Source organism: Wyeomyia smithii, chromosome 3 (genome assembly GCF_029784165.1).
Source record: "Wyeomyia smithii strain HCP4-BCI-WySm-NY-G18 chromosome 3, ASM2978416v1, whole genome shotgun sequence".
Classification (NCBI taxonomy): domain Eukaryota; kingdom Metazoa; phylum Arthropoda; class Insecta; order Diptera; family Culicidae; genus Wyeomyia; species Wyeomyia smithii.
The window spans coordinates 203,182,835-203,207,311 of record NC_073696.1 but is presented as its reverse complement, the minus strand read 5'-3'; the positions used below and the strand labels follow the sequence as shown (position 1 = coordinate 203,207,311).

Below are 24,477 nucleotides of genomic sequence, written 5' to 3'. Positions count from 1 at the left end.
TCAGTGTCTCGTACAAATAAAATTCTATTCGACCCGGAGTATGCGGAAAAGCTCAGAGCAAAACTTTTCAACCCTCACCGCAAACTGCAGAAGTATACATTGTTCTAATTATTTCATTTTGATAATTCGTGCAATTATATTTTTCCACTTATCTCGATGCTCCCGTTAGCACGAAAACAGCAGATTTTCCCGGTTGTTATTACATTTTCCCTCCCCGGTGCTTTCACCAACTTGCACTTCGCCGTTTTGCGCTGCAGTCGCATAATCGACAGATGGTCGCTTTTCTCAAACGATTCTACTCCTGCTCAAAACGAAGTACACTCATCTTCGCCACTCCGACAAAGCGACCTCCAGTACCTACTATTATTACTTCTACCAGCTGGTCGTTCTGCATTCTCATCCTACTGACTGGCAAAATGTTTGCCATCCTTTACTTCCTCTGCAATGCACACCCAATTATCCGACAAATGTTTGATGACAAAAGAAGGACAAATAGACTTGTGAAACTATTTTATAAACAGGAAAATGAATATTTGTGCTAAGAATAAAGTAATTAAATTCAAAGCTCACAATATTTTTTGCTTATTTTTTCGTGCAAGATACGACCCACAGTGGAGCACTTAGAACTTCAAACCTGATCAAAATTATTTTGAAGTATTTTTGGACTGGAAACGTATCGTGGATCAAAAATATAGTATAACAAATTGTTGTGGCTAAAAATTTCATGGAATAACCTACCTTTGAGTGATTTGTTACTTTTCTGATGATGTAGTTCGGATTCAATAGTAGTTTCATTTCTACAATAAATGGCTGAGCCTTTATGAATGAAACAGAACTATTTTTTCAGATCAATGAGGTTCGGGGTTAACACTGTTTTGATTATTAATCAATCTGAGCACTCAGAAGAATCTGAAGAATCACTAGTATTATCATCATTGTCCGTGTACGAACATTTTACTCGCAACATTTGCATTGCTTCGGACGAAAAAGTTTTACCGTTTTTTTGGATTTTGGCCTAGAGCTCGTGATCAAAGGATCCGAATTCAATAGCAACTTGTTTAGAATGTCTCAGATCACTCATACATTACATGACAGAGGTATGTTCTTGGAACTAAGTCAAAATCACTGCCGGAAGATGAAAAGTTGAAATTTTTCGATGATTTTCACAATGATTTAAAACATGAGTTCGGATTGGTTCGGATAATCTTATACCACCAGTTTGACCAAAAACATACAGGCTTTCATTTGCAATTGACTGTTTACGTTGAAACTCATTGATACTTAACTTACCTCATATAATACGACATACAAAAAATACTTACTACTTATACTACTACTTATACGACTACTTATAACCCCTTAAAGGTTACAGATTGGTTAAACTAATTTTCTTTGACAATTTCCATAGTTGGTTTGATTATAAATAACTACGTTGCACTTGATTGTTTTAAAAAACAGTGAACGATACGGGAGCATCGAATGCAACAACAGAAAGCCAAAATTTAATCGATTTCAACCAGCTGTAACAAAGGTAAACAATACTTCTGGATGCTCATAGGCTGTCAAAAAATTCAGTAAGTATCACACTTCAAAATGAGATTATGCAGAACATGGTTAATAAACTTTTGCTTTTTTGACTTTTGATCAGGTTTTTACATTATTTACTCCTATGTGCGACCCCGCGTAATAAGAAATTGCATGTACAAATTTGCTACCGTCTACTGTTGACACACATCTTAACTCGGGCTTCCATTCAAACCGGCAAAAAAGCACAACCAAAGCCAAATCCGGAGAGCAATGATTTTATGTAACTAAATACATGTGCTGTGTATTTCTACTACTACTACTACATTCAACAATGGCAGAGCAGTGAAGCAGATTTTCATTCGACTTTTAATTAAACTATGACTATTCCATGCAATGCCGCTAACTGACGTAAGTTTTACAGCTGCCGGTAGCGGGAAACTGGAGCAGCAAGTTACACCTATTCGGCCCACTTTCAAAGTAACGAACGAATATTTGAAATCTTGCACTCCCATCGACCGAAAATTCTACGTGAAAGTAATACGGATCCCCACGCTGAATAAAATTTTGTTTTTATAGTATACTCACAACAATTTTGTGGCTTAAGGACAAAAGAGGGAATATTTTTTTCCGAACCGGGATTCGAACATACGACAACAGGCTTGTTGAGACCAGCGTCGTACGTCGAGACCTACTGAGAGAAACTTGTCACAATTATGTCAAATAACGGGGATTGTAGGGTGGCAATGACTGTATGAGAAAATTTCATCATCGAATTTTAAAAACCGACCATGTACATTTTGTTCATTGGCCCCAAAAAATGATCTGTGGAAAATTTCAACTCATTTGGACATGATTCCAAGGGGTGCCTCAAAGCGCTCAATGTTGTGATTTTTCGACCCTCGAAAATCTACCAAGAAGGGAATAGGCACATGAAATTTGGAAAATCGAATTTTGAAAATAAACATAAAAAGTCGAGATCTACTGTTACCTCGAAGAAAAATTTTCTGGGCAACCGAAGGCTTAATATGAATTTTTTTAGAAGCAACCAAAGGCTTAATATGCAATTTTTGCAGTTTTCAAATAGTGGTCGTGCCAGTGAACAGTACAGCGCTTCTAGGAAGTTTCGGCCAATTTTTGTAATAAATCCCAGTTGTCGATTTGCTTTCGATATTTAGCTGGCATGGTACAAATTAAAAGTGAGCTCAGCGTCGAGTAAAATGCCAAGGTCGCAAACGCGGTCAATTATTCTTAACTCAAGTCCATTCATGTTTGAACATATTTGAACATAATTAGTTCAAAATACAGTGAAATGTCATAACCTCGCATTATCCTATGCTAATCACTAGCCAGTTCCTGTAACACCAATCAACCAAAACATTTAGTAGAGCTTGCAGACGGCGACAATCGTCAATTGTACGGACTGCTAAGTACAACTTTAAGTCATCCGCGTATCGGGTATTCCCGATTTATTAGAGAGATGCGACGACCACATAAGTACAAACTCAGCCTTTCGACGAACGAAAGGGATGCTCCAAGTCGGGAAAGTTCACACAATAATATGCAATGGTCAATACGATTGAAAGTTGCCTTCAGATCGGTGTAGATGACATCTATTTGCGTTTTTTGTTCCATTTGTGTGATACACATTGATGTGAACTCTAGTAGGTTTGTACAAACCTGTGTAGCACTGGAAACATATGTATATTTCCATACCTCGAGAAATTTCCGTTGCTCAAACGATTTGTTGAAGATACAGCGAAGTGGATTTACTAACACATTGGCATATTGACTAATAATTATGGAGGGGATGTCGGGTCCTGGAGTACTAGGCAGTCTGACAAGTACTTTCTAAGAGACGGCATAAGTATTCACTAATATGAATCATTTTTGTCGAGCTTGATCCTTAAAATGACGCCTGTCAAAACTTCAGCCATTTATGTTTACGCATTTACAAGTTACAGTATTGAGAAGCGACTAACCTCCGAGTTTTTTTTAATATGGAAAAATCTGAGTTTCGAGTTTTGATCAAACACTTTTTTTTTTCCGTGTTGGGTATTTTCGTCACTGCGACCAATTTTTTGATATTTTGTGACGATCAAACACTACTATCTACGCAAGAAAACGATATCCGAGACCAAGGTCAAGCTGGATGAGTATTACCCGTACTTTGCACAGGCGGTTGATCGCGTTTGCTCACAATGGACCAAAAACAAATTCGTGTAACGTCTTTCTAGCAGAATTCGGCATTATTTTCGTTTTTTTGCGCCGATTCATAACCATGGATAAAAGCTGGATCCATTACTACACTGCTTAGTCAACGCAACAGGCAAAACAGTGGGTTTCACCAGGACATAGTACCCCGAAGCGTCCAAAAACGCAACAATGGACCGAAAAGTTATGCCCTCCGTACTTTGGGATACACATGGCATTCGTGGACTTTCTTGAAGAAGGTAAAACCATAATCGGAGTATACTATTCATCATTATTAAATCGATTGAAAATCAAAATCGACGAAAAACGACCGCATTTGAAGAAAAAAAAAACGCTTTATCATCACGAGCAAATTCATTTCAAATCGCCTGGAAATACGCGAAAATTTAATCGACCATTTTTGATTTGAATGAAACTTTGCACACGTATTTGGATTAGCAAACTGAGCATTTTTCACAGGTGGAGAGATTTTTTACACCCACATTCTAAAAGGGCGTATGCCTTTTGGCATAGGTTTTATTCGAAGCATTGTAGCCCAGAAACCGTTGGTTGTATAGAAAAACTGTCTGAGAATGAGTTGCAGGGAATTAAAAATGCATCATAAAAAAATATACACTGTACAAAAAAAATTTTTTTGACCAAAAAAAAAATTAAAAATAAACATTAAATTTCAATTAAAAAAAAAATTTGATTTTTTTTTTATTTTTTTTTTTAAAGAAAGTTGACGTTGATTCGCAACTTTTAAAAAAAAGTCTAGGATGGAGAAATGGAAAATAATGTTTTTATGGTAGATTAATTTTTTTTATGAAAATTCTAATTCAAACATATTTCAAAATATTTGTATTCTGATGATTTTAAAAGATGCAGAGAATCATTTTGAATCAAAAAGCTCTTGATAGTAAACATTCTAAAGGCATTGGTTTTCGAGTTATTTCTATTTTAAGCTCGAAAAATTATAATTATTTAGAAAAATACACTTTTTTTAATTTGTTCATGGTTCTCCAGCAAAAACCATACGTTCATTGGAATGCTTGATCAAAAATATACAATTCATTCTTTGACAACAAAACGATTGGGCGAACGGTTCAGAGAGTCATTTTGAATCAAAAAGCTCTTGGTAGTAAACATTCTAAAGGCATTGGTTTTCGAGTTATTTCAAATTTAAGCTCGAAAAATTATAATTATTTAGAAAAATACACGTTTTTCTTAATTTGTCCATGGTTCTCCAGCAAAAACCATACGTTCATTGGAATGCTTGATCAAAAATATACAATTCATTCTTTGACAACAAAACGATTGGGCGAACGGTTCTCAAGAAAAGAGTTAAATGTTCTAAGTGATATAAATATATATAAGAATCAAATATTTATTTTCGAGTTTTATTATTTTAGGAACATATATTTTTTTATGACATAGATACTTTACAGAACTAGTTTCACCTTTTATTTTATATACATCATAAGTAAATGAGTCGTCTTTTTTTGAAAACAGCTTCGTTTGGATCTTATTTTCTGAAATCGGAACAAAAGAGTAATACTTTTGTGTGGCAGCTATTATTATAGATTTTTTGAAAATGTTGCTCCATTCTGTTACTCCTTGTTCATATTCTTCATATGATACCCAACTAAATGACATTTTTGATGAATTTTCATTACAATGATACAATTCTACTGCGCTTGTAATGGGATGTTCATGTTCTTTAGCTAAACTTGCATTTCCTGCCATTCGTTTTAATATGCCACCAATTGCATCGCATGGGCCTTTACCATGAGAAGTCGCAAAAAAATGCCACTCTGCATCGACGTTATATTTTGTTTCGAACTTGCAAAGACTTGCAAAGTTTTTTCTATTTTTATATTGTGAGGCAGCTCCATCAGACATTAATATCGCTTTTTTCAACTCTATTGTTGTTTTCAAAAAACTCATTAATTTGGCAATGAACACCTGAACCGCAACAGTATCATGATAGAGTACTTCCGATATTATGATGAAGCTGATATTCTTAAGTGTTCCAGATTCTGAATAGTAAACAACGAAGGGATGAATGGTGACTTGACTATCATTCCAATAACTACACGAATCACAAATTGATAAAGACGTATTAAAATGAGCTTGACTGTTCAATATTTTTAATTTTGCAATAACGTTTTCGTTTAATTTGCGTAAGCTTGATGAGCACCGATGATCAGGTAAGGGTTTACAGCATTTGGGCTTGGTGTATTCCATTTTCACTTTATTCAGGCTAAGGTTTAGCGCTTGAGTTATTTATCCAATCGTTTTGTTGTCAAAGAACGAATTGTATATTTTTGATCAAGCATTCCAATGAACGTATGGTTTTTGCTGGAGAACCATGGACAAATTAAAAAAAACGTGTATTTTCCGAAATATTAATATTTTATTGAGCTTAAATTTAAAATAACTCGAAAACCGATGCCTTTAGAATGTTTACTACCGAGAGCTTTTTGATTCAAAATGACTCTCTGCGTCTTTTAAAATCATCAGAATACAAATATTTTGAAAAATGTTTAAATTAGAATTTTTATAAAAAAATTAATCTACCATAAAAAAATTATTTTTCATTTCTCCATCCTAGACATTTTTTTAAAAGTTGCGTATTAACGTCAAGTTTCTTAAAAAAAAATTAAAAAAAATCAACTTTTTTTTTAAATTGAAATTTAATGTTTATTTTTAATTTTTTTTGGTCAAAAAAATTTTTTTTGTACAGTGTATATTTTTTTATGGTGCATTTTTAATTCCCTACAACTCATTCTCGGACAGTTTTTCTATACAACCAACGGTTTCTGGGCTACAATGCTTCGAATATAACCTATGCCAAAAGGCATACGCCCTTTTAAAATGTAACTCATGGGTGTAAAAAATCTCTTCACCTATGAAAAATGCTCAGTTTTCTAAGCCAAATACGTGTGCAAAGTTTCATTCAAATCAAAAATGGTCGATATTCGACCATAGGTCATTTCGCGCGATCTTGCTCTCACGACAATGCGTCTGTTCGTTCATGAGTTAGAATTACGTTGTCCATTGATGTGAACTTTTGTAATATATCCTACCTATTGCTATACGTGTCCCCTTGCAAAACACAATGACCACTATTGTTGAGTGATCGAGTACATGCACCGACACGCTCCCAGTCAGGTAAAATATGATTTATGAAGCCAATCACCTTCCCCGGATTCAAAGACCAAATCTCGTTGGCCACTGCCAGGAAACCTTGATCTGCGTTTAAATAATGTACCACAACTGCACAGCAGATGTTCCGATGTCTCGCAATCGGGTCCTCAGCCACCGTATGTTCCCTAACCTGGCTCACCGGTAAGCGTTTTTGTTCAAATGAGGATCTCATAGCTGAAACTGAGGTATAGTTTGGAGACCTTTCGATCAAGTATTTTGCGGACGGTATCAAAAAGTTAGAAAATCGATGGACTCGCTGTATCGACCTAAAAGGAGAGTATGTTGAAAAATAAAATCGACTTTGGCCAAAAAACGTCCCCGTGTTCCATTTTTCAGGTACTTATTTCTATTATTAGCCTAGTACCGTCGAATCCCTCCACGGTGCTCCCACAGACCGTTATTATAAAAAAAAGCTCCAAAGAATCTGAGTACACCATTCGTTTCGTTATGACGTCCAGAATCTCTGGTCAAAATTTCAAAATCATCGTACGGTACATTTTTGAGTAATGCCCTTTTGAAGGTCGTAAAGTACAAAAAGTGATATAGAAACGACGAAATACTTATTGTAAAGCACGTTTTTCAACCGCCTTTTAATGAAATAACTTCCAAAATAGTTTTTACAAATTCCAAGGGTTATATTTCAAGACATTTATAATTGGTGGATATAATTATTTGAAAATCCCACAGTGCAGTGGTCTGCTGAACTCGAAAAATCGTGATCGTTTTGGATTTGACTGTGAAAAGTTGATTTTATGTACTCAATATCTTCAGCAAAATTGTTTCGTAGGACAAGGCCTTACTTTTGGCGTTTTCGGTTTTTCGATCAATCCACCTAACAGGTAAAATTAATATTTTTTCTGATTTTCTGCATACCAGATTGCTTCCTCCAGCAAAGTTGTGGAAAAATTTGAAACAAAAACAATTGCTGATGTCCTATCTGTACGTTGGACACGGCAAAATAGAGTTTTTTGTTGAACACCCCTCCTTAAAATCATTTTTTTGTCTATACCTTTTTCTGTGATTGTCAAAACAATAAATTTAACAAAGTTTTGAGGGAAGCTTAGTTGAATGAATAAAATCTTAGAACATTTTGAATTGTTTTGACCATTACAATGCGACATTAAGCAGCTCTGGCCTAAAATCATGCAATTCACCTACGACATAACAGCAGGTAAAAAAATCGCGTTATTAAAAAAAACGTCGTAAAAAAATCGAGTAAAAATGTAACTGTTTAAAAAACACCCTACTACAGTCTGTTACCGTTACTGTTACTTACTGTAACTCTTTTACGCTAGGACGTAAAATCGTGAATTTGAATTATTCGTTATTTGCGTTATCTGAATCTTCTTACTGTACCTTAAATAAAATGCGGATTTTATCCAACAAAATAATCTTACTTATTGTGTAACCAATTCTACAGTCTTCAAATGTTACTAAAAGGAGTTCTTAGTATTAGATTTCATCAATTGCCTTAAAAATTTTGGTTAAAACGAACCATGTAGATACAATATTTTTCATTTTTTTCTAACTCTGCTGTTATTAGTTTAATATCTCCTGAGAATTACTTTCCCCGCGTGTGACACAGCGAATTGATTTGATGATCGGCCGAACAGTGTGTATGTACACAGTAAATCGCATCATTCTCCAACTCCACTCATCCATTCACACGTATATTCACACGCATCCTATCCAAATCAAGACAGCGCTGTCAGCGATCATCACATCCCTCGTATTTACACGGTGAACAAACTACACGACTGCAACTTCACAAAATTTTCTCAAAGTGCACAAACTCAAATTTAAAGTAGTTTATATACGCTTCGAAGGGTTATAAGCTGTTTGCACTAGTATAAAAATAAGTATTCCCATATTTTCGATACCTTTGAGCCAATTTTTGCATATTTGCGATTAATCGTGTAGCGTGAGCTCTGTGAAGAGTGCAACATATGGGAATTTCACGCAATGTTAGCAAGTTCAGTTGCGTGAACAGGTTTAAATTTTTTATTTCGAGATAGCTTTAAAGTCGTTCTATTATTTAATATTATAATACTAGTTTACAGTATAAGTTAGATTCTTAAAAAATGATCTTAGATCTTCAGATTTCATTGAAACCTTCCCTATACTACTGTTGTTTTTTTGCACACTAGCTAGCTGTATAGGCTATACCGATTTTCGTGAGCCCAAAGGAGATGACCCATTCATAGGCCACGTCCGACATGAAGCACGTCCTGGACCGAAATAATTCCCATACCTGTGACATGCCTTGCTCTCAGAACGATGAATTCGATAAGCTCATCGCAGTCGGTTATGATTCCATGTTTATGAATAATTATTCCCGGACCATAAGCTACAGCGTAATCGGACAGACGGCAAACAAATGTATTATTCAACAGGGTAGAATGGAAACCGTGCAATTGGACTTGGTGCAATCGTCGAGTTTGGCCGCTCTATAATTGTTTTAGGGTAATTTGTAACTGCAGACTTCACGTACCCCGATTTACTGGCTGAAGCATCATAGTTCTTAGCGTGCCCCAGTTGACATGTGTGGAACGGAAATTAACCAGACCATGCAATCCAACTATCACAGCAACTGGTTTGAGAATTGTGCTGCGATTCGGATAATCCCAAGAGGAAAGCCTGCCAATTGTAATGAGAATGATGCTGTTTGTGACAATGCTGTTTTATGGTGATTTGTTGTGGTACCATCGTAGGTATATATATTTCTGATTGTGTTTATGCGTAATGTGTTAGATAGAAATTGTTTTGTCTTACCTTCAAACGTAACTTTATTATTGTAAGCTCGTTAAGTACACACACCAGTCGAGAAATAAAAGTAAATGCATTTGTGTAGATTCGCGTACGTGTGTGCATATTTGTACTTAATAAACTAGGCAAATTTACTCAACAACAGCTAAACCAATTTGAGCATTCTTAGATGCATTACAATGAAACACAGTCTGGTTAATTCCAATTTTTTTGTCAATAATTCAATAGTTATTCATAGAAACACGTATTATGTATGCAATATCAATTCACTCGCTTCTCTCGGCGACTAAATTCGAACGCTTCTTGTAGTATTTGATATTGGAACCAGGCCCGTATCTATCGGGGGGCTAGGGGGGGCTTAGCCCCCCCCCCACGCGTTTGCATTGCCCCACCACGCAATTTTCTCATATATTTAATGTTACTAGGTACAAAAAAAGCAAAAGAAAAATTCGAAATATAAGAAATAAGCATTATTGAATAGTCTCCAGTTTTTTTTTATTTTACCGATATCAGTCAATTTTTGTTTGTTAAAAACAATTGCACCTTGCATTGAGGTAGTTCATTAAATCTCAAAAGAATCGTGTTCAAGTTCGAACAATTAAAACGATCGAGCTCAAAAAAGTTGAATTACTCAATCTTTTGATGAGCCCGCCAGATTCGCGGCAAAGTTGAAACTGACGATCCGCATACTTCCGTTTCGGATGTCCGGTCCAGCGTCTGGGAGTAAAAATGTCAGTTTTTTTTAAATTGTGTCATTTTAATGAAAGAACCAATCACAGTTTTATATGTTTGATAATATAAGAACAACGATTTGTTCAATCCAAGAAATCAAAAAGTGAGAAATTAAAACTTCTGGAAAAACTGGTCAAATTTGCAGCAAAACTTGTTTTGCATTGTTCTTATATTAAAAAAAGCAAAGCCTTGGTGATACATTCCGTATCGGAATTCGACCTTTTGTTTTACTATACACAGACTTCGCAGCCGACTGTTAAATGTACAGGACAATTGCGGGGCTAGCGCTACGATCCTACTGACACTAACAGTCTCTCCCGAACCGGGACTCGAACATACGACGACTGGCTTGTTAGGCCAGCATCGTACCTCGAGACCAGCTCGGAGATGAAGAAGGTTAAAAATAAAAACTATTTTTCAAATCGTGTTCCATGTTGTTTTTCTTTCTAATGCACCGTAAAAATCACAGGAGGGTTGTGTGCAAAGCCACGACCGCAAGGTTGAAGTAGAATACTTTTACAAGAAAGATAACCCGGCTGCTTGCGTGTCAGTCATTTTGAAATCGGATTTGTGTCGTACACTCAAAATAGTTTTCATATCATAGTTACGTGAAAATTCCTGTACTTTGACATTTTCTGTCATTTTTCAGGATCTATGTGATATTAATGAAATCTACGTGTGAGTCCCATGGATTTTATATTTTCAGAGTGTACCTTCGTGAACTTGTCAATCGAATGAACTTAAAAAAACTACGTGATTTTCCTATGCGAAAATCAATCAATCAAAATGGCGGAAAAGTTGTTATCTAATTTGCCGCTCCCAGAGGATTTGACTAACATTTTAATCAATGGTAATTTTCATTCAAAATTGAAAGCATTTTCAATTTATTCAATTTATTATTTTTCCCTACAGATTGCGGGCTCGGGTAATTCGAATTGCTAACGTTAGATTTGGAAGAATTTAAAAAGTTTCTAGAGCCGTCAGGAGTAGACTGGTGTTACGAAAATATTTTCGACATCATAAACACTTGGAGAAAGCAAAATGTAAGTTTTTATTTTTAAATTATCAACGGAGAAGGTCAATTAGCTTAAACTAACTTTCTGATCACAGAAATTCAACATACTGCAGCTCATAAACAGTGGTGAACCTGGAACATCAAACACGGTAGCCGGAGGAAATGCATCAGTAGAATTAGAGGAATTGGGCATCAAAAAAGACGAAAGATTTGCGTACGAAGCGCAACCTATAATTTCTTGTACCCTAGATCCAAAAAAACAGGTACCTGATATCGAAAACGCAAAATACAAACCTGCATTCAGCCCGCAGTTCCTTTTGAAGTTACTTAAAACAACTGAAACCGGGAAGGAAATTGTGGTTCGCGCAGAAGCTGGTGAACTCTCCGATACTAAGCAATTAGAATTAGCAGGAATAATCGCGAAATACCATCTCGGATTAAATAAAAAATTAACCACCGATGATTTACAAAACTACAGCCTATCTGTAGTTGCATTATTTCCCTGCGAAAAACAAGTAAGTATAAATCTAAAAAATATAATGGATGTACTTAAAAAAAGAAATGTGTTTAGGAAAACTACTACATTCCGCGTGGAGGAGATCGAAAAAACCATGCTGGCAAAATCGCCAATAAAATAGGCAACTTACGCCAGAGCGAGAAGCGGCGAAGTTTGAAAGAAGATCAACATGCCAAAAAATTAAAATCAAATTCCGATTCAATTATTGAGCCAGTTATAAATGAGGCAACAGAATGGCTCATGTTAAAAGACGCACCTTGGACTTCTGTATTGGATAGATGGGCTGCAAGCTTTACCTACCGTCAAAAATTTCTAGGAAATTGCAAAGCGTGGTTCAAATTGCTTGCGGATTTTCCGCATTATAAAAATAACTTTGGATATCAATTAGTAAGTAGAACCTGTTAAATATCATTGTATTAGGAGAAATATACCAGAAATATTTTTAGATTGATCTAGATTTTGAGAATCACTACAGCAGTACTTCTAACGGATTGGACAAGCTGAAGACGATTAACCAGAAATTATTACCCTATTTTAATTCTAAATCTGCAGACGCATCAGCACCGGAGTTGATGAAACAACTCAACAGTTCCAGTGAAGGTATGTTTTAATAATTAAAAGTATCGCGATCAACCAGAGATGAATAATTGCCGAAATTCGCAACTCGCATGATCCCAACGGTTTTATGTAGTTTTTTTTTCGGCTACAATTGGATGTGTATAATATGGTTGGATTATAATTGAGATTTTGCCTAGCTTTCCACTGAAAAAATATTATCCGTGGTACCGGGGGTAAGCCCAGCCTCCTAAGGAAAATGATTCTTTAGTAGAACTTTTCTTTCCAAAATCATTGCCCAGATTGCTTTCAATCAACAAAATATGAAGGCTGTCAGTACGTTGATACTGCTATTTCACAAGAAATTGTGAAGTTTGTGAACTAACATAAAAACGACAATGAGCAACCAGTGTGGGTGAAACCGGCACCCCTTGGGAGTAACACCAGCACCCCAAGTTTGTGCATAAATTAACTCGAGTTAACTGAACCAATTTGAGGTCGAAAAACGCGAAATGTAAGATATTAGATTCCTATACATTACTGTCGCATTTGGTTGTTGTCGGTTAGCTGGTTTTGGAGATATTGCCAGTACCCCTGCATGAAATAAACTCTGAGTTTTCAGATATTGAGACGACAGCTAGTCATTAATGAATACCGTATGGAATCGTAATCGATCTGTAGCTCAAATAAAATAAAAATGCTTTGCCTCGATATAGAATTGTATGAAATGCAAATTATTTCTTTTAGTATTGGATAAGCTTTTGTCCAATGATTTAGTAGTATGCGTAAACTAGTATTACGAAGGTATACGTTTTCTGAGAGGGATTTAGGTTGATTTTTAAAATATTTAAACTCCTCATCGGTTTCTATGCCACATGTGATCCAGTCAGCTTGCGTGATATGCTTTAACTAGAGTTTTTCATAATAGACTCTAACGTTCCGTAGAAGTTGCTGTTTCCGTTCGAATATGTTTTTGTCACTGCAAAATATGACACAGATAAAAAACGACAAACACTATGAGCCTCTTGTATTAGATTAAGGAAGCAAAACATCTCAAAACCCATGGCTCCGCCAAAACACGAATCGGTAAAATCGCACAGCTATTTTAGCCGGCCAGAACTAAAACTTCCTCGATGTATGTAGTTACGTCTGGAAGAAGCAGCTCACTCTGATGCCCACCGGATAGCATCCGACCCGGTTTATACATGATATTATTATACTGTATACTATTGAGTAGTGAACTTCGGCGTATGGTTTGCTCATCGGCGAATAGTTTCAGCAAAAAATCCACTTTTCGAGTGTCGGATTCTGTCAGCATTTAGTGTGATTCACTCCGAAGGTATCAATACAACCAGGATCCTTGTTGAATGATAAAATCACCAAAACGCTGATAAAAAGCTTATCAGTTTTCAGTTGTAACGTAAATTTGCAGTCTCACCACACAACTTGTTTATTTACTGTTTCAGAGGCCGTGATACACAAGTTTAATCAGGTGCGGCAGAAGCAGTGGTATATATATTTTTTATATATAAGCAGGTGCGGCAGAAGTAGACAATATATAGGTATATTAGAAAAATGAGTAGATAAACTGTAATTTTGAGTCGGCGGGTAGATCTTTAAACACAAGTAAATAATGTGGTGTTTGCATGCGTAGAAAGGCATTTTCAACTGGGAAACTAAAGTCTTGAAAAAAAAAAAACTATTGTTCTGCTGCTTTTTTGTTAGATGAAAATTGAGCTTTTAATTTACCTGAGTTTGTTTTATTAAAGACTAAATGAAGTTGAAGTTTAAGTTCTACTTCACAAAGCTGGAGAAGATTTGTAAGCGAAAAAAAATCAACCAGCATTTGATTAGTTGAATTATGCAAAAATGGTATAATCTAACAAAGTTAGTTGTATTTTACTCGGAAACCGATTCAGTACAGATTGTATTATAGTATGTAAATTCTATTATTTCTGATTTTTAATTTGTATGTTTTCAGATACCAGGATTACTACTTTATTGCTTTTGTTAAACACCGTATTACAACCTATCTCGGCTGGAGCAAGGTATAAACCTACAATAACTGTGGCACAAAACGATACAATAATATTTGCTCAGGATGAAGAAATTAACGAGAAAATCGAGAGTGTGAATTCAGGATACAAGGAACGCAACTTGCCGTTAGTCCCCAAGCTAGTATTTTTGCGAACTGGAGTGAACAACCTCGGCGGGAAATATTTTGTTGTCTTTGACGTTCTACGATACAAACTTCCTTCAGCAGTAAGAGCAACGGATGTACTAATAAAGTTAACAGCTGCATTCAATCTACCATTTTCAAAGGTATCGAAGCTTGTGTGGCATTTTTTGAGCGGTGTCGTCTACGATATTCCTCAGCGCGAGTCTTACGCGAGCATAAATAAGATAAGAAGTTTTTTGAATTCGGCCGTGAACCAAAAAGACACATAACATGTTTGGCTGCATGTTGAAGGATTGTAGCAGATCATTCTGTGCCGCTCTCGAATATCTTGATCATCTAAAAAATCATCATTTGGTGCCTACTGCTTTCAACTATATATGTACTGTGCCAAAATGTGGTCAAATATTTTCAAATTTTTTCCCATTCAAGAAGCATATACTCACTCATCAAAAAATAATTCCGGCTATTTTCAATATCACAAACTCCAATTTACTTTCAAATAACACTGCAGAGGATATCATACCTATGTAAAAAAACGAAACTTGATACAAACTTAGACAAATCAAGTAGTTCACTAGACTGCTATAACAATGTCAATAACTTAGCTTTATTGGTCGATAGGTCTGAGCCAAATGATAGGAATAATATTAATAAGTCAGCACTTAGTTTGACGTTATGGCTTCACGCTAGAAGTAATTTTAATAGAAGAGATGTATATACTATTCAGAATGAAGTAACTAAGATGTTAGGGAGCGTATCGACTTACATTGAAACCTTAGGTGTAGCTCCACCAGACGCAGAAAACAATTTTTTGTTCAAAAACACATTGCAAACAATTAAAGAACCATTCAAAGCCATAAATTCAGACTATAAGTTGTTCAAATATATTAGATTAACTACAGGTTTACCATCACCATCAGTTATAACAATTGAAAAATCTAAGAAAACAATTTCTGAGTTCCAAGAAATAGAAATTGATGAAATTTCCAAAAACTGTCTAGTTCTTATGCCAATCTCAAATCAGATTAAAGCTTTTTTTGAATGCGATAATATTTTTGAACAAACCATAGCAAATCAAGCTAAGTTAGAAGCTTCATCGTTAATCACTAATTTTGTTAACGGGTCTACCTGGCGTCGCATAAAAGAAAAATATCCCACTGATATTGTTATCCCATTGTGGCTTTATACAGACGAATTCGAGGTCAACGATTCTCAAAGCTCACATAGCAATCGTCATTCGGTATGTGCAGTTTACTATAATTTTCCGACGATTCCAACTGAGTATGCTTCTAAATTAAAAAATATATTCGTCGCAGGAATGCTTAAAAAAGTGGACATAAAGGATGTTGGAATCAATAACCTTGTAGCATCCATTCTAAAAGCATTTACAGATATTGAACTTAAAGGCATAGAACTTGTGATTAATGGAAAAAGCGTAATAGTCAAATTTGTGTTATGTTTATTACAAGGAGATAATCTAGGGATTCACTCAATGTTTTCGTTTTCAACTGGATTCAATGCTGCATTCTACTGTCGTTTTTGTAGAAGACCCAGACAACTTCTCCAAACAAATGTTAGCGAACATGCAGACTGTATTCGTAGAAAATTAGATTACAGAGAGGACTTAGAAACTAATTCACTAAGCGAAACTGGGATCACAGGATATTCAATATTTAATGATTTGCCATCTTTTCATGTAACGGAAAATAGAAGCGTCGATGCAATGCACGACTTATTCAGCACTGGAGTGTGCAAATACGGATTTTTAGAAATTTTAAACTACTTCATTTATACTAAAAAATTGTTTACCCTAAAAGATTTAAATTCTCGCCGGAAAGAAGTTGGAAACATATTATTAGATAATGAGCTGTCCCGAATGCCTGAAATTTCGGAATCTTTTATTAGCAAAGAAAGACGGAAAACTGTTACGTTGAGAATGACTTCAAGCGAGATGCGAGTTTTTTGTCAAAACTTTACCTTTTTGATTGGTCAGTATATTCCACTTAATGACGAAGTATGGAATTATGCTATCGAACTGATAAAACTAGTTGATCTATGTTTAAGCCGATCCTTTACGGAACAGAATATCGATGAATTAAGACAGTTAATTAGCATCCATCACACCATGTACAAGAATAATTTCAAAAAAAATCTTACTCCAAAACATCATTTCTTAATACACTACCCAAGCACAATTTTATCTTCAGGACCCGTTTACGATATGATGTGCTTCCGAAATGAGGCCAAACACAAAGGTTTTAAGCAGTACGCACATGTGATGAGTTGTAGGAAAAATATATGTTACACTTTATGTGTTATATCGTATCTACAGTTCACTAACGACTTTTTCAATAAAACATTTTTTAGATCTGCTGAACCTAGTCACTTCCGTTTAGCAGACCTCAGATTAAAAAACTATTTCTTTAAGTTAGTTCAACCTTTGAATATTGCCTCTAGTTTTCAAGTACAACTATCCAGTTCTGTTGTGTACAAAAACGTTGACTATAAGGCTGGTCAATTTATTGCAGATTTTTCTTTGGAAACTGTTATGTTATATGAAATTATGGAAGTACGTTTGTTGGAAGAAAAATATCATTTCATTTTGCAAGTTTGGAATACGGGTAGTTATCAAAAGCACTATCAAGCAAACGAGTGTACCGGCAGTACAGAAATAGTCGAAATTATTCAGGCAGATTTTTTCACCAGGCCCCCATTTTCCATTGTCATTATTGATAGAGTAATTAAAGATGAGCTTTCTGGAAAAAAATGTTTTTCCGTGCAAAAAACGCATTCAGTGATATATAGTTAAGTAAATAGACATGTTGTTAAAATATCAGAAAAAAATTAGAAGGTTTAAAAGTAAAAGATTTATTATTCTGTGCCACTATAGACTTAGGATGTAGGTATGTATAGATTAACGTTACGTGGTGAGTTAGATAACACGAAAAGTCTTCCGCCACTTCATTCGTACTTTTCCAATTAATAAAAACAAAAATGTATAAAGGTTCTATACTTCATCCGATTAACCATGTAAAATATTCATATCGCTTTTAAAAACCTTTCCTTATCACTTATGTGTTACAGAAACTCCATTTGAAAACTACGTTGAGTAGAACGCAGTATCTATCCGATAATCAAGTACTTTTCATTTTATTTGTAGATGAATCTTACGTGAAACTCACTTGGAATGCATATGTCAAATTAGTAAGCGTCATAAGATAATTCATTTCACTAGTTCATGATGAACTTAAAAGACAATCACGTAGCATCAACTAAAAATAAAAGTGGAAAATATCCACATACTTTTTCACGTAACATTGAAGTGAAAAATAATTTGAGTGTATATACCGCTTGTTAAGCACAGTATCAACAAATCGTAATAAACATCACACTACTGTGCATTTGCAGCAGCATCAAACCTCAGTTGCAGTTTATAAATTACCATTCATTATGCTTTTCCAAATACATTTAGTAGCTTTGAAAAAAGCCGATTGCTGCAATTGCAAATTTTCTTTCAATTATTGCATAAATGCTTCACATAAGAAATTTTGACATAATAAATTTTTCAAACGTTGCGGAATGGTATAACTGGAAAAATAGGTGTGACCAGGCCCGGATTTGAGGGGGGCAAATGCCCCGGGCCTCCCGATTGAAGGGCCCCCCCTAGTCCTAGGGCGACCTTTTTTTTTTGCTCGTCACCTTCCAGAACGATACCTCGAAATCTCTTAAAAAAGAGGGCCTCACGAACAAATTAATTTGCCCCGGGCTCCAGAGCGTCTGAATCCGGCCCTGGGTGTGACTTAATTATTTCCAGTTATACCATTCTACAACGTTCGTAAAATTTTATTTCGTGTGTCGTAATACTAATGTACGAAAAATACATCTCATTCAGTCTGGCCCCGTCTTCATTTTCAGTTCCTACAGATTTTCTCAGTTTCGTAACACGGATGTACAAAAATGATTGCTTGTGGACATTCTGTCGCGCCGGACGGATTGAGCCCTCATCAAGACTTGGCTTGGAAGAAAAAAATGTTCCCGTCCCCGAGTCGCATGGAAGCAGATTGTTGCGTGTTTGATATTGCCGATGGAAGACATGAGTATGAGAGGCGAAATTCTGCTCTGATGTCAAACTATAACCGTCTTCTTCAAGACGTTACATCCTTGTTAATAAGGTATTGTGAATTTTCTAAAACAGACTCAGCATCGTGAGCAGAACGTGCCGAACTTTTCTGTTTGAAATCGGATTTGTTTCGTGTATACCGCTTGTTAAGCACAGAATCAACAAATCGTAATAAACATCACATTGCTATGCATTTGCCGCAGCATCAAACCTAAGTTGCAGTTTATTAATAACCAATCATTATGCTCTTCCGAAAACATTTTGTAGCCTTGAAAAAGGCCGATCGCTGTAATTGCAATTTTCATTCAATTATTGCATAAATGCTTCATGATCAGATATACCCGCTGCAACTGCTACGCTATCCGTAGTCATGCCACAGTTGTGGCCTCTATACGCTACCATTGCCACCTATGCCACAGCTGTGGCCGATATCCGCTATCGCTGGTATCCATTGCATTGCTACTGCTGTTACTAGGGATGACTGCTGTTGTCGCTGTCTAGAACTATTATGAGCGGCTTCGGCTGAAACAGGCTCTTATGTAGACCAAGTAGCATATTTTGAATTGCAAGGTACATGATTCTGTCGACCGTGCTTGGGAAGCAATCATATAACGACCAATTAGAGGTCGAATTTTTCGTTTTGACAAGGCTTGAATATTTTCAATAGTACAATAGTTTGAATAATAAAATTACAATTATCTTCATTTGGGAAGAATCTTAGATTTTCCAATCTATTGCTACAAGAACGAAGGAAATCCATCGAATACTAACCGATTTATTAGCATTTGAAATTGGACATATTTTCCACTTTTTTTGGTTTTAGATTTTCATTTCTCATCCCTATGTAGCCGAACTTCCTGAGAGAAGTATTCTATTTCAAAACACACTCAAAACTTCGAGCCGTGTGAATGTACTACTATCAAATAAAAAAAACACTCTTGAAATCTACTCTCATTGGCATAAAATTTGTTCCTATGAATATAAGATTTTCTGCCAAATCCGGATTTGATTTGAGTTTTCATTCTATTGATTTACTAATAACTTTTTCTACAAGCATCTTAGCACCTTACGGTCTTCAGAAGAGTTTATCCCAGGAAGATTTCATACAAATATCATGTATCGATATATTTTCAGGAGCCTACTAGACAGCTCTAGAAAATAAATTTTGAAAAAATGGATTTTCCCATATAAAATCGTATGAAAACTTAAAAAATCGGGCGCAAAACTATAGTTCCAACGATTGCTCTGAAAAGTTACACGATTGTTGTAAGACCCATAAGGAACACGAAAAGTGCATGGGAGCTAGAATTTATTTTTTGTCCCACCCTAGTGGTCATGGGTTCGAAGCGTAGTAAAAACCAAACCATTTCTAAATTTCTAGCATGTGTTCTATTTTCCAGCATTCGCACTGAATTTTCCCTCTGAGTATCATCTCGGCTTCAGAAATATGTATATGTGATTGTTTCGTACTCTAAATTTGATTATTTTCAGCAACTGAATGTCGCCATCGTGGATTTTACAAAGGCATCTGGTGTCTGATGTTGACCTTTCGGCCATCTTAGAATTTAAAACGGCTGAAATCTGGAGTCGACTTCTGGCTTCTAAGCATCATCCGGATTCCGGAAATACTTATATTGGATGGAATGTGACTATTTTAGGCTATTTTACCGGAAGCCACCATCTTGAAACTCAAAATGACATCTACAGTTGATGCCGGCCTCTGAGCATCCGAAGATACCTGAATTGAATGGTATTTGACCCTTTAGGCTGTATTGGAGAAATCGGAAGTAGCCGGTCCGCAATTTTTATTAGGCATCATCCTCATTCTGATAACACCCACATTGAATAACATTCGGATATTCTACAGCTCAGAAACGAGAAGAGCATCATCGATAATATGAACTGCGTTATGGATATTTTTATATGAGATTAAAGTGATATTGCCAATAATGTGTAGTGTGTGATAAAAATAAATAACAGGGCAAAAGTGATGCAAAAGTAAAACAAAGCCTTGGGCGACATCCATAAATTACGTAACGCAAAAAAACCCAATTTTTGGACCCCCACCCCCCATATGTAACGAAACGTAACGCCAACACCTTCCCCCCCATAAAAATTACGTAACGCTGCAGAAGGATTTCCTTGATAAAAATGCTCGTTTTTGAGAGTCTCTCCAGAGATTTTTCGTTACGTAACGCTGAACTCACCTCCCCCCTCCCCTGTGTAACAAATCGTAACGCCCAAGCATACTCCCCCCCCCAAGAGCGTTACGTAATTTATGGATGCCGCCTTGGTGCTGTGCTGCTACATTCCGAATCGGAACTCGACCTTCTGTTTATTATACACAGACTTCGCAGGCAACTGTTAAGTGTACTGTACAGGACAATTCGTGGCTAGTGCTACGATCCTACTGACACTAACAGTCTCTCCCGAGCCGAGACTTGAACCAACGACGACTGGCTTGTTAGGCCAGCATCGTACCTCGAGACCAGCTGGGAGGGTCAGAAGGGATGCATTTTATTAAAAAAAAAAAAACAGCAAAACACGTGAAACCCGAAAAGAAAAATTTCTACAAATTTTGAAGTTTTATTGTATTGTGTCTCTAGTTGCCAGTATTAATTATCTATAGTGAACTGTTAGTTAAAGAGTTGCCGTATTTATTGCCTTTCTCTTTGCGTACATATCTGTAATTGTAAAAATGTCCGTAGTCGGGAATGTTTTCCAATAGAAAACGTAATGCCATTATGCACAAATAATGCACTATAGATACCGGTAAACTTGAAATCGTACGCTAAAATCCAGAACACTTTTACGAAGCAAAAATCGATGCGATGTGGCTAAAAGGCCGAACTTAGACGTATAGCGAGCAGTAGCAACGACGAGACATACGTGGAACTTAATAAGAAAACCTTATCAGAACCTTAGTTATATTACTCGTGAATGACAGACGCATACATTTGTACTGAAAATGTTGATACAAGGGTGATGGTTTGGCTAGCAGTTGTCTAATGTGAACATTTTCTACCACGAACCAGCATCCAAATTAGACATCTCGATATGCGATTTAAACACAAAATCATAACACCAAAACGCAATATAGAAACTCTAATAGACAGTAAAAGCTTTGCTTTAATCTACATGTTCTTACGATGAAATTAAATACCTACCAAGAACATCCATTGTTTATCATGGTAACAGTAAATTTTGCTTAAACATACCTAATTTCTGTACTATTATAGCAGGCTATGCTATGCACAAGGTAAAGCCGGTAAAGTACACAAATTAATTGTGTTTTAGTGAAATTTACTGTTGAAAAACAGTTTTTTAAAATGAGTTCGCAAAAAATGTGCTGCGCGGAATTACCCGCAGTCACGGTACTTATGACTAACAGAAGAAATAAAGTTAAAAACTCACCATCGTACAACACGTCTTGGTAGGTTACTGCATCCTTTTCAAGATTTTCTTCATCTTGTTTGGCCCATTGGTCCCTCATTGCCCGAAACCGTTCTCCTATAGTATCCTCTGTAATTGCCATAGAGGGAACAGGCCCTATCGTTTCATTATCGTCACCACTAAAGTGCGCTTCTTCAATTCGTGCTCGTTGTCCTTCTCGCGGGCTTGTCGCTCGAGCCAATTCCCTATCTTTGTTCAGGCAGTCTTCCAACTCTTCTTTCCGGCAACGACGGCTTCGACCCAAGAAATCGACAAACTCAACCCTGTCAAAATATAAACTGGTGAAATCAATTGTGTTAAAAAGTTTAATCAATATATATACCAATCATTTTCAGAATCTCTTTTGTGTTTGTCTTGCTTTTCAAATGAATTGTTCAATTCCGAATCATCATCTGAACTGCTGCTCATATATTTCTGTTCAGTGGATGGCTTCCCTGTTTGTTTCTTCCGGTTAAACATTACCAGACAGTTTTCGTCGCTGTTCAAGGAACCACCAGATGCTACCATCTTATCATAGTATCGAGCCTTGGCTACGAGAGCCTTTTTCGAACGCTCTAGTGTAGCTGAGTCTTCTAGCTCGATTGCTAATTTTTCGGTTTTAGATGACGATTGTACGTCTTGGCTTTTTCTGGGCCCATTGTCAGGGTTTTCAACTTTGGGGACTCTCTTTGGAACGAAATCATCAATTGAGTTGAACGCTTTAGCACGGCTAACTTCCTCCTGCTTGCGGAGCAATTCCGCTTTTAAACTTAGCAGCTGTTGAAGATACAATAGTTTCGATTAGCAAATCAGATTGTTAGAAAAAATAATCGCAGAGAGCTATACTTACCGACGATTTGTCTATATCTATTTTTTTATTGGGATCGTTCATTGCATGTGAATTTTTATAATTACGCCCATTTAGCTAAAATCGTTTGGAAACAACTGCTGTATAAGTTTATTTCAAACTCAAGTCAAATAAACAGGCATCAAAAACATATGACTGCTTGTCACTAAACACGCTCAGAAAAGAATTACTCACATTCTGAGTAGCCGAAACCAGCTAAGGTAACAAGAAAATATTGCATGCGTGAGATGTATAATAATGTTTGAAAAAAAAAAAATTACGCGACCTTGCGATTGTCCTATGCTAAGAGTTCGCTTCGTGGTCTGTGCTGTGCTGAATAAACAGAAATTCGAAATCAGAATCGAATATAGCGGAATGCTACTGTATTACATAACAATTGGGTTGTTTAGCTATATCAGTTTTTGTGTCATCTGAATGAGCTTCATTTCCTAAGCAAAACGTGACTTTCAAAAAAATTCTATCGTTATCCTTCAATTTTTATTAAATCACGAAATTTAATCACGAAATAAAATCGCTACAATGACAGTTCGCAAATATACCAACTGTAATTGTAGCGATTTGCAGCGATTTTTATCTTTCATTTAATAATCGAAGGAAAATGATATAAAATTTCTATAAAATCACGTTCTGCTCAAAAAATACACTCTTTTATTTGATATATAAAAATCAGAAATCCATGAGTAGCTAAACAACCCAATTCGAAAAACTCTGAGAGAGAGGGATGGCCGATGAAAATATACCGTGAGTTTGGCAGCGTGGTATCATATATGAGAGGTGCCAGATCTCTTTTCAAAGTGCAATGGAGACTAACTTTTTCATTTGTGGTGACCATGAAACCCGCATAATCAGTAGCCATAAATGTATGATAAAAATTGAAATTTAACTGAATTGTTTTCAATCTCATCGCTTTTTAAATATAATTCACTGGCGCAAATCTTACTGGAATGTACCCAGAAAAATAAAAATACCCAAATATGCGTATTTTTGACGTAAATCTGCCCTTCTGTGTGAGAGGGTACTTTTAGGTATAAGTGATTTACTTACTTTTGAGTACCTGCACGGAAGTCATCATTTAGGTAAAATTGAATACCTTGAATCATCAATATCAATATCAAAAACTCCATACAAATTTTCACCCAAAATTAAGTATTCGCATTTTATTAAGCTGTTGCGTTGTTTTCACCTATTTTTATGCGTATTATTTACCTAAACCAGTGAAAACATTTAGGTTAATGTAAATTTACGTTGTTTTATATATAGGTTGTTTATATATAGGATGGCATCACTGCGATAGAAATGAATTTACGTTCGAAATCTTCGAAATAATACACCTGCTGACACACGTTCTTTGAAATTGACATTTCTT

General features: G+C 35.9%; 1 protein-coding gene across 3 annotated transcripts in view; it reads right to left on the bottom strand.

Moving 5' to 3' along the window:
• The window catches only part of LOC129733212 (coiled-coil domain-containing protein 174), a 111,311-nt gene extending 88,055 nt beyond the window's left edge, over window positions 1–23,256 (bottom strand). For 2 of the 3 annotated variants that reach the window (XM_055694875.1, XM_055694876.1), the window contains exons 1-3: window positions 23,094–23,250; window positions 22,587–23,020; window positions 22,226–22,527 (exon numbers count right to left, since the gene is read on the bottom strand). In XM_055694875.1, the coding sequence (XP_055550850.1) occupies window positions 22,226–22,527; window positions 22,587–23,020; window positions 23,094–23,135 (778 nt within the window). In that variant the 5' untranslated portion in view covers window positions 23,136–23,250. Of the gene's footprint in view, window positions 1–22,225; window positions 22,528–22,586; window positions 23,021–23,093 lie in introns of all 3 variants that reach the window. The other variant, XM_055694874.1, reaches the window with a different exon arrangement.
• Window positions 23,257–24,477: the final 1,221 nt, after the last annotated feature.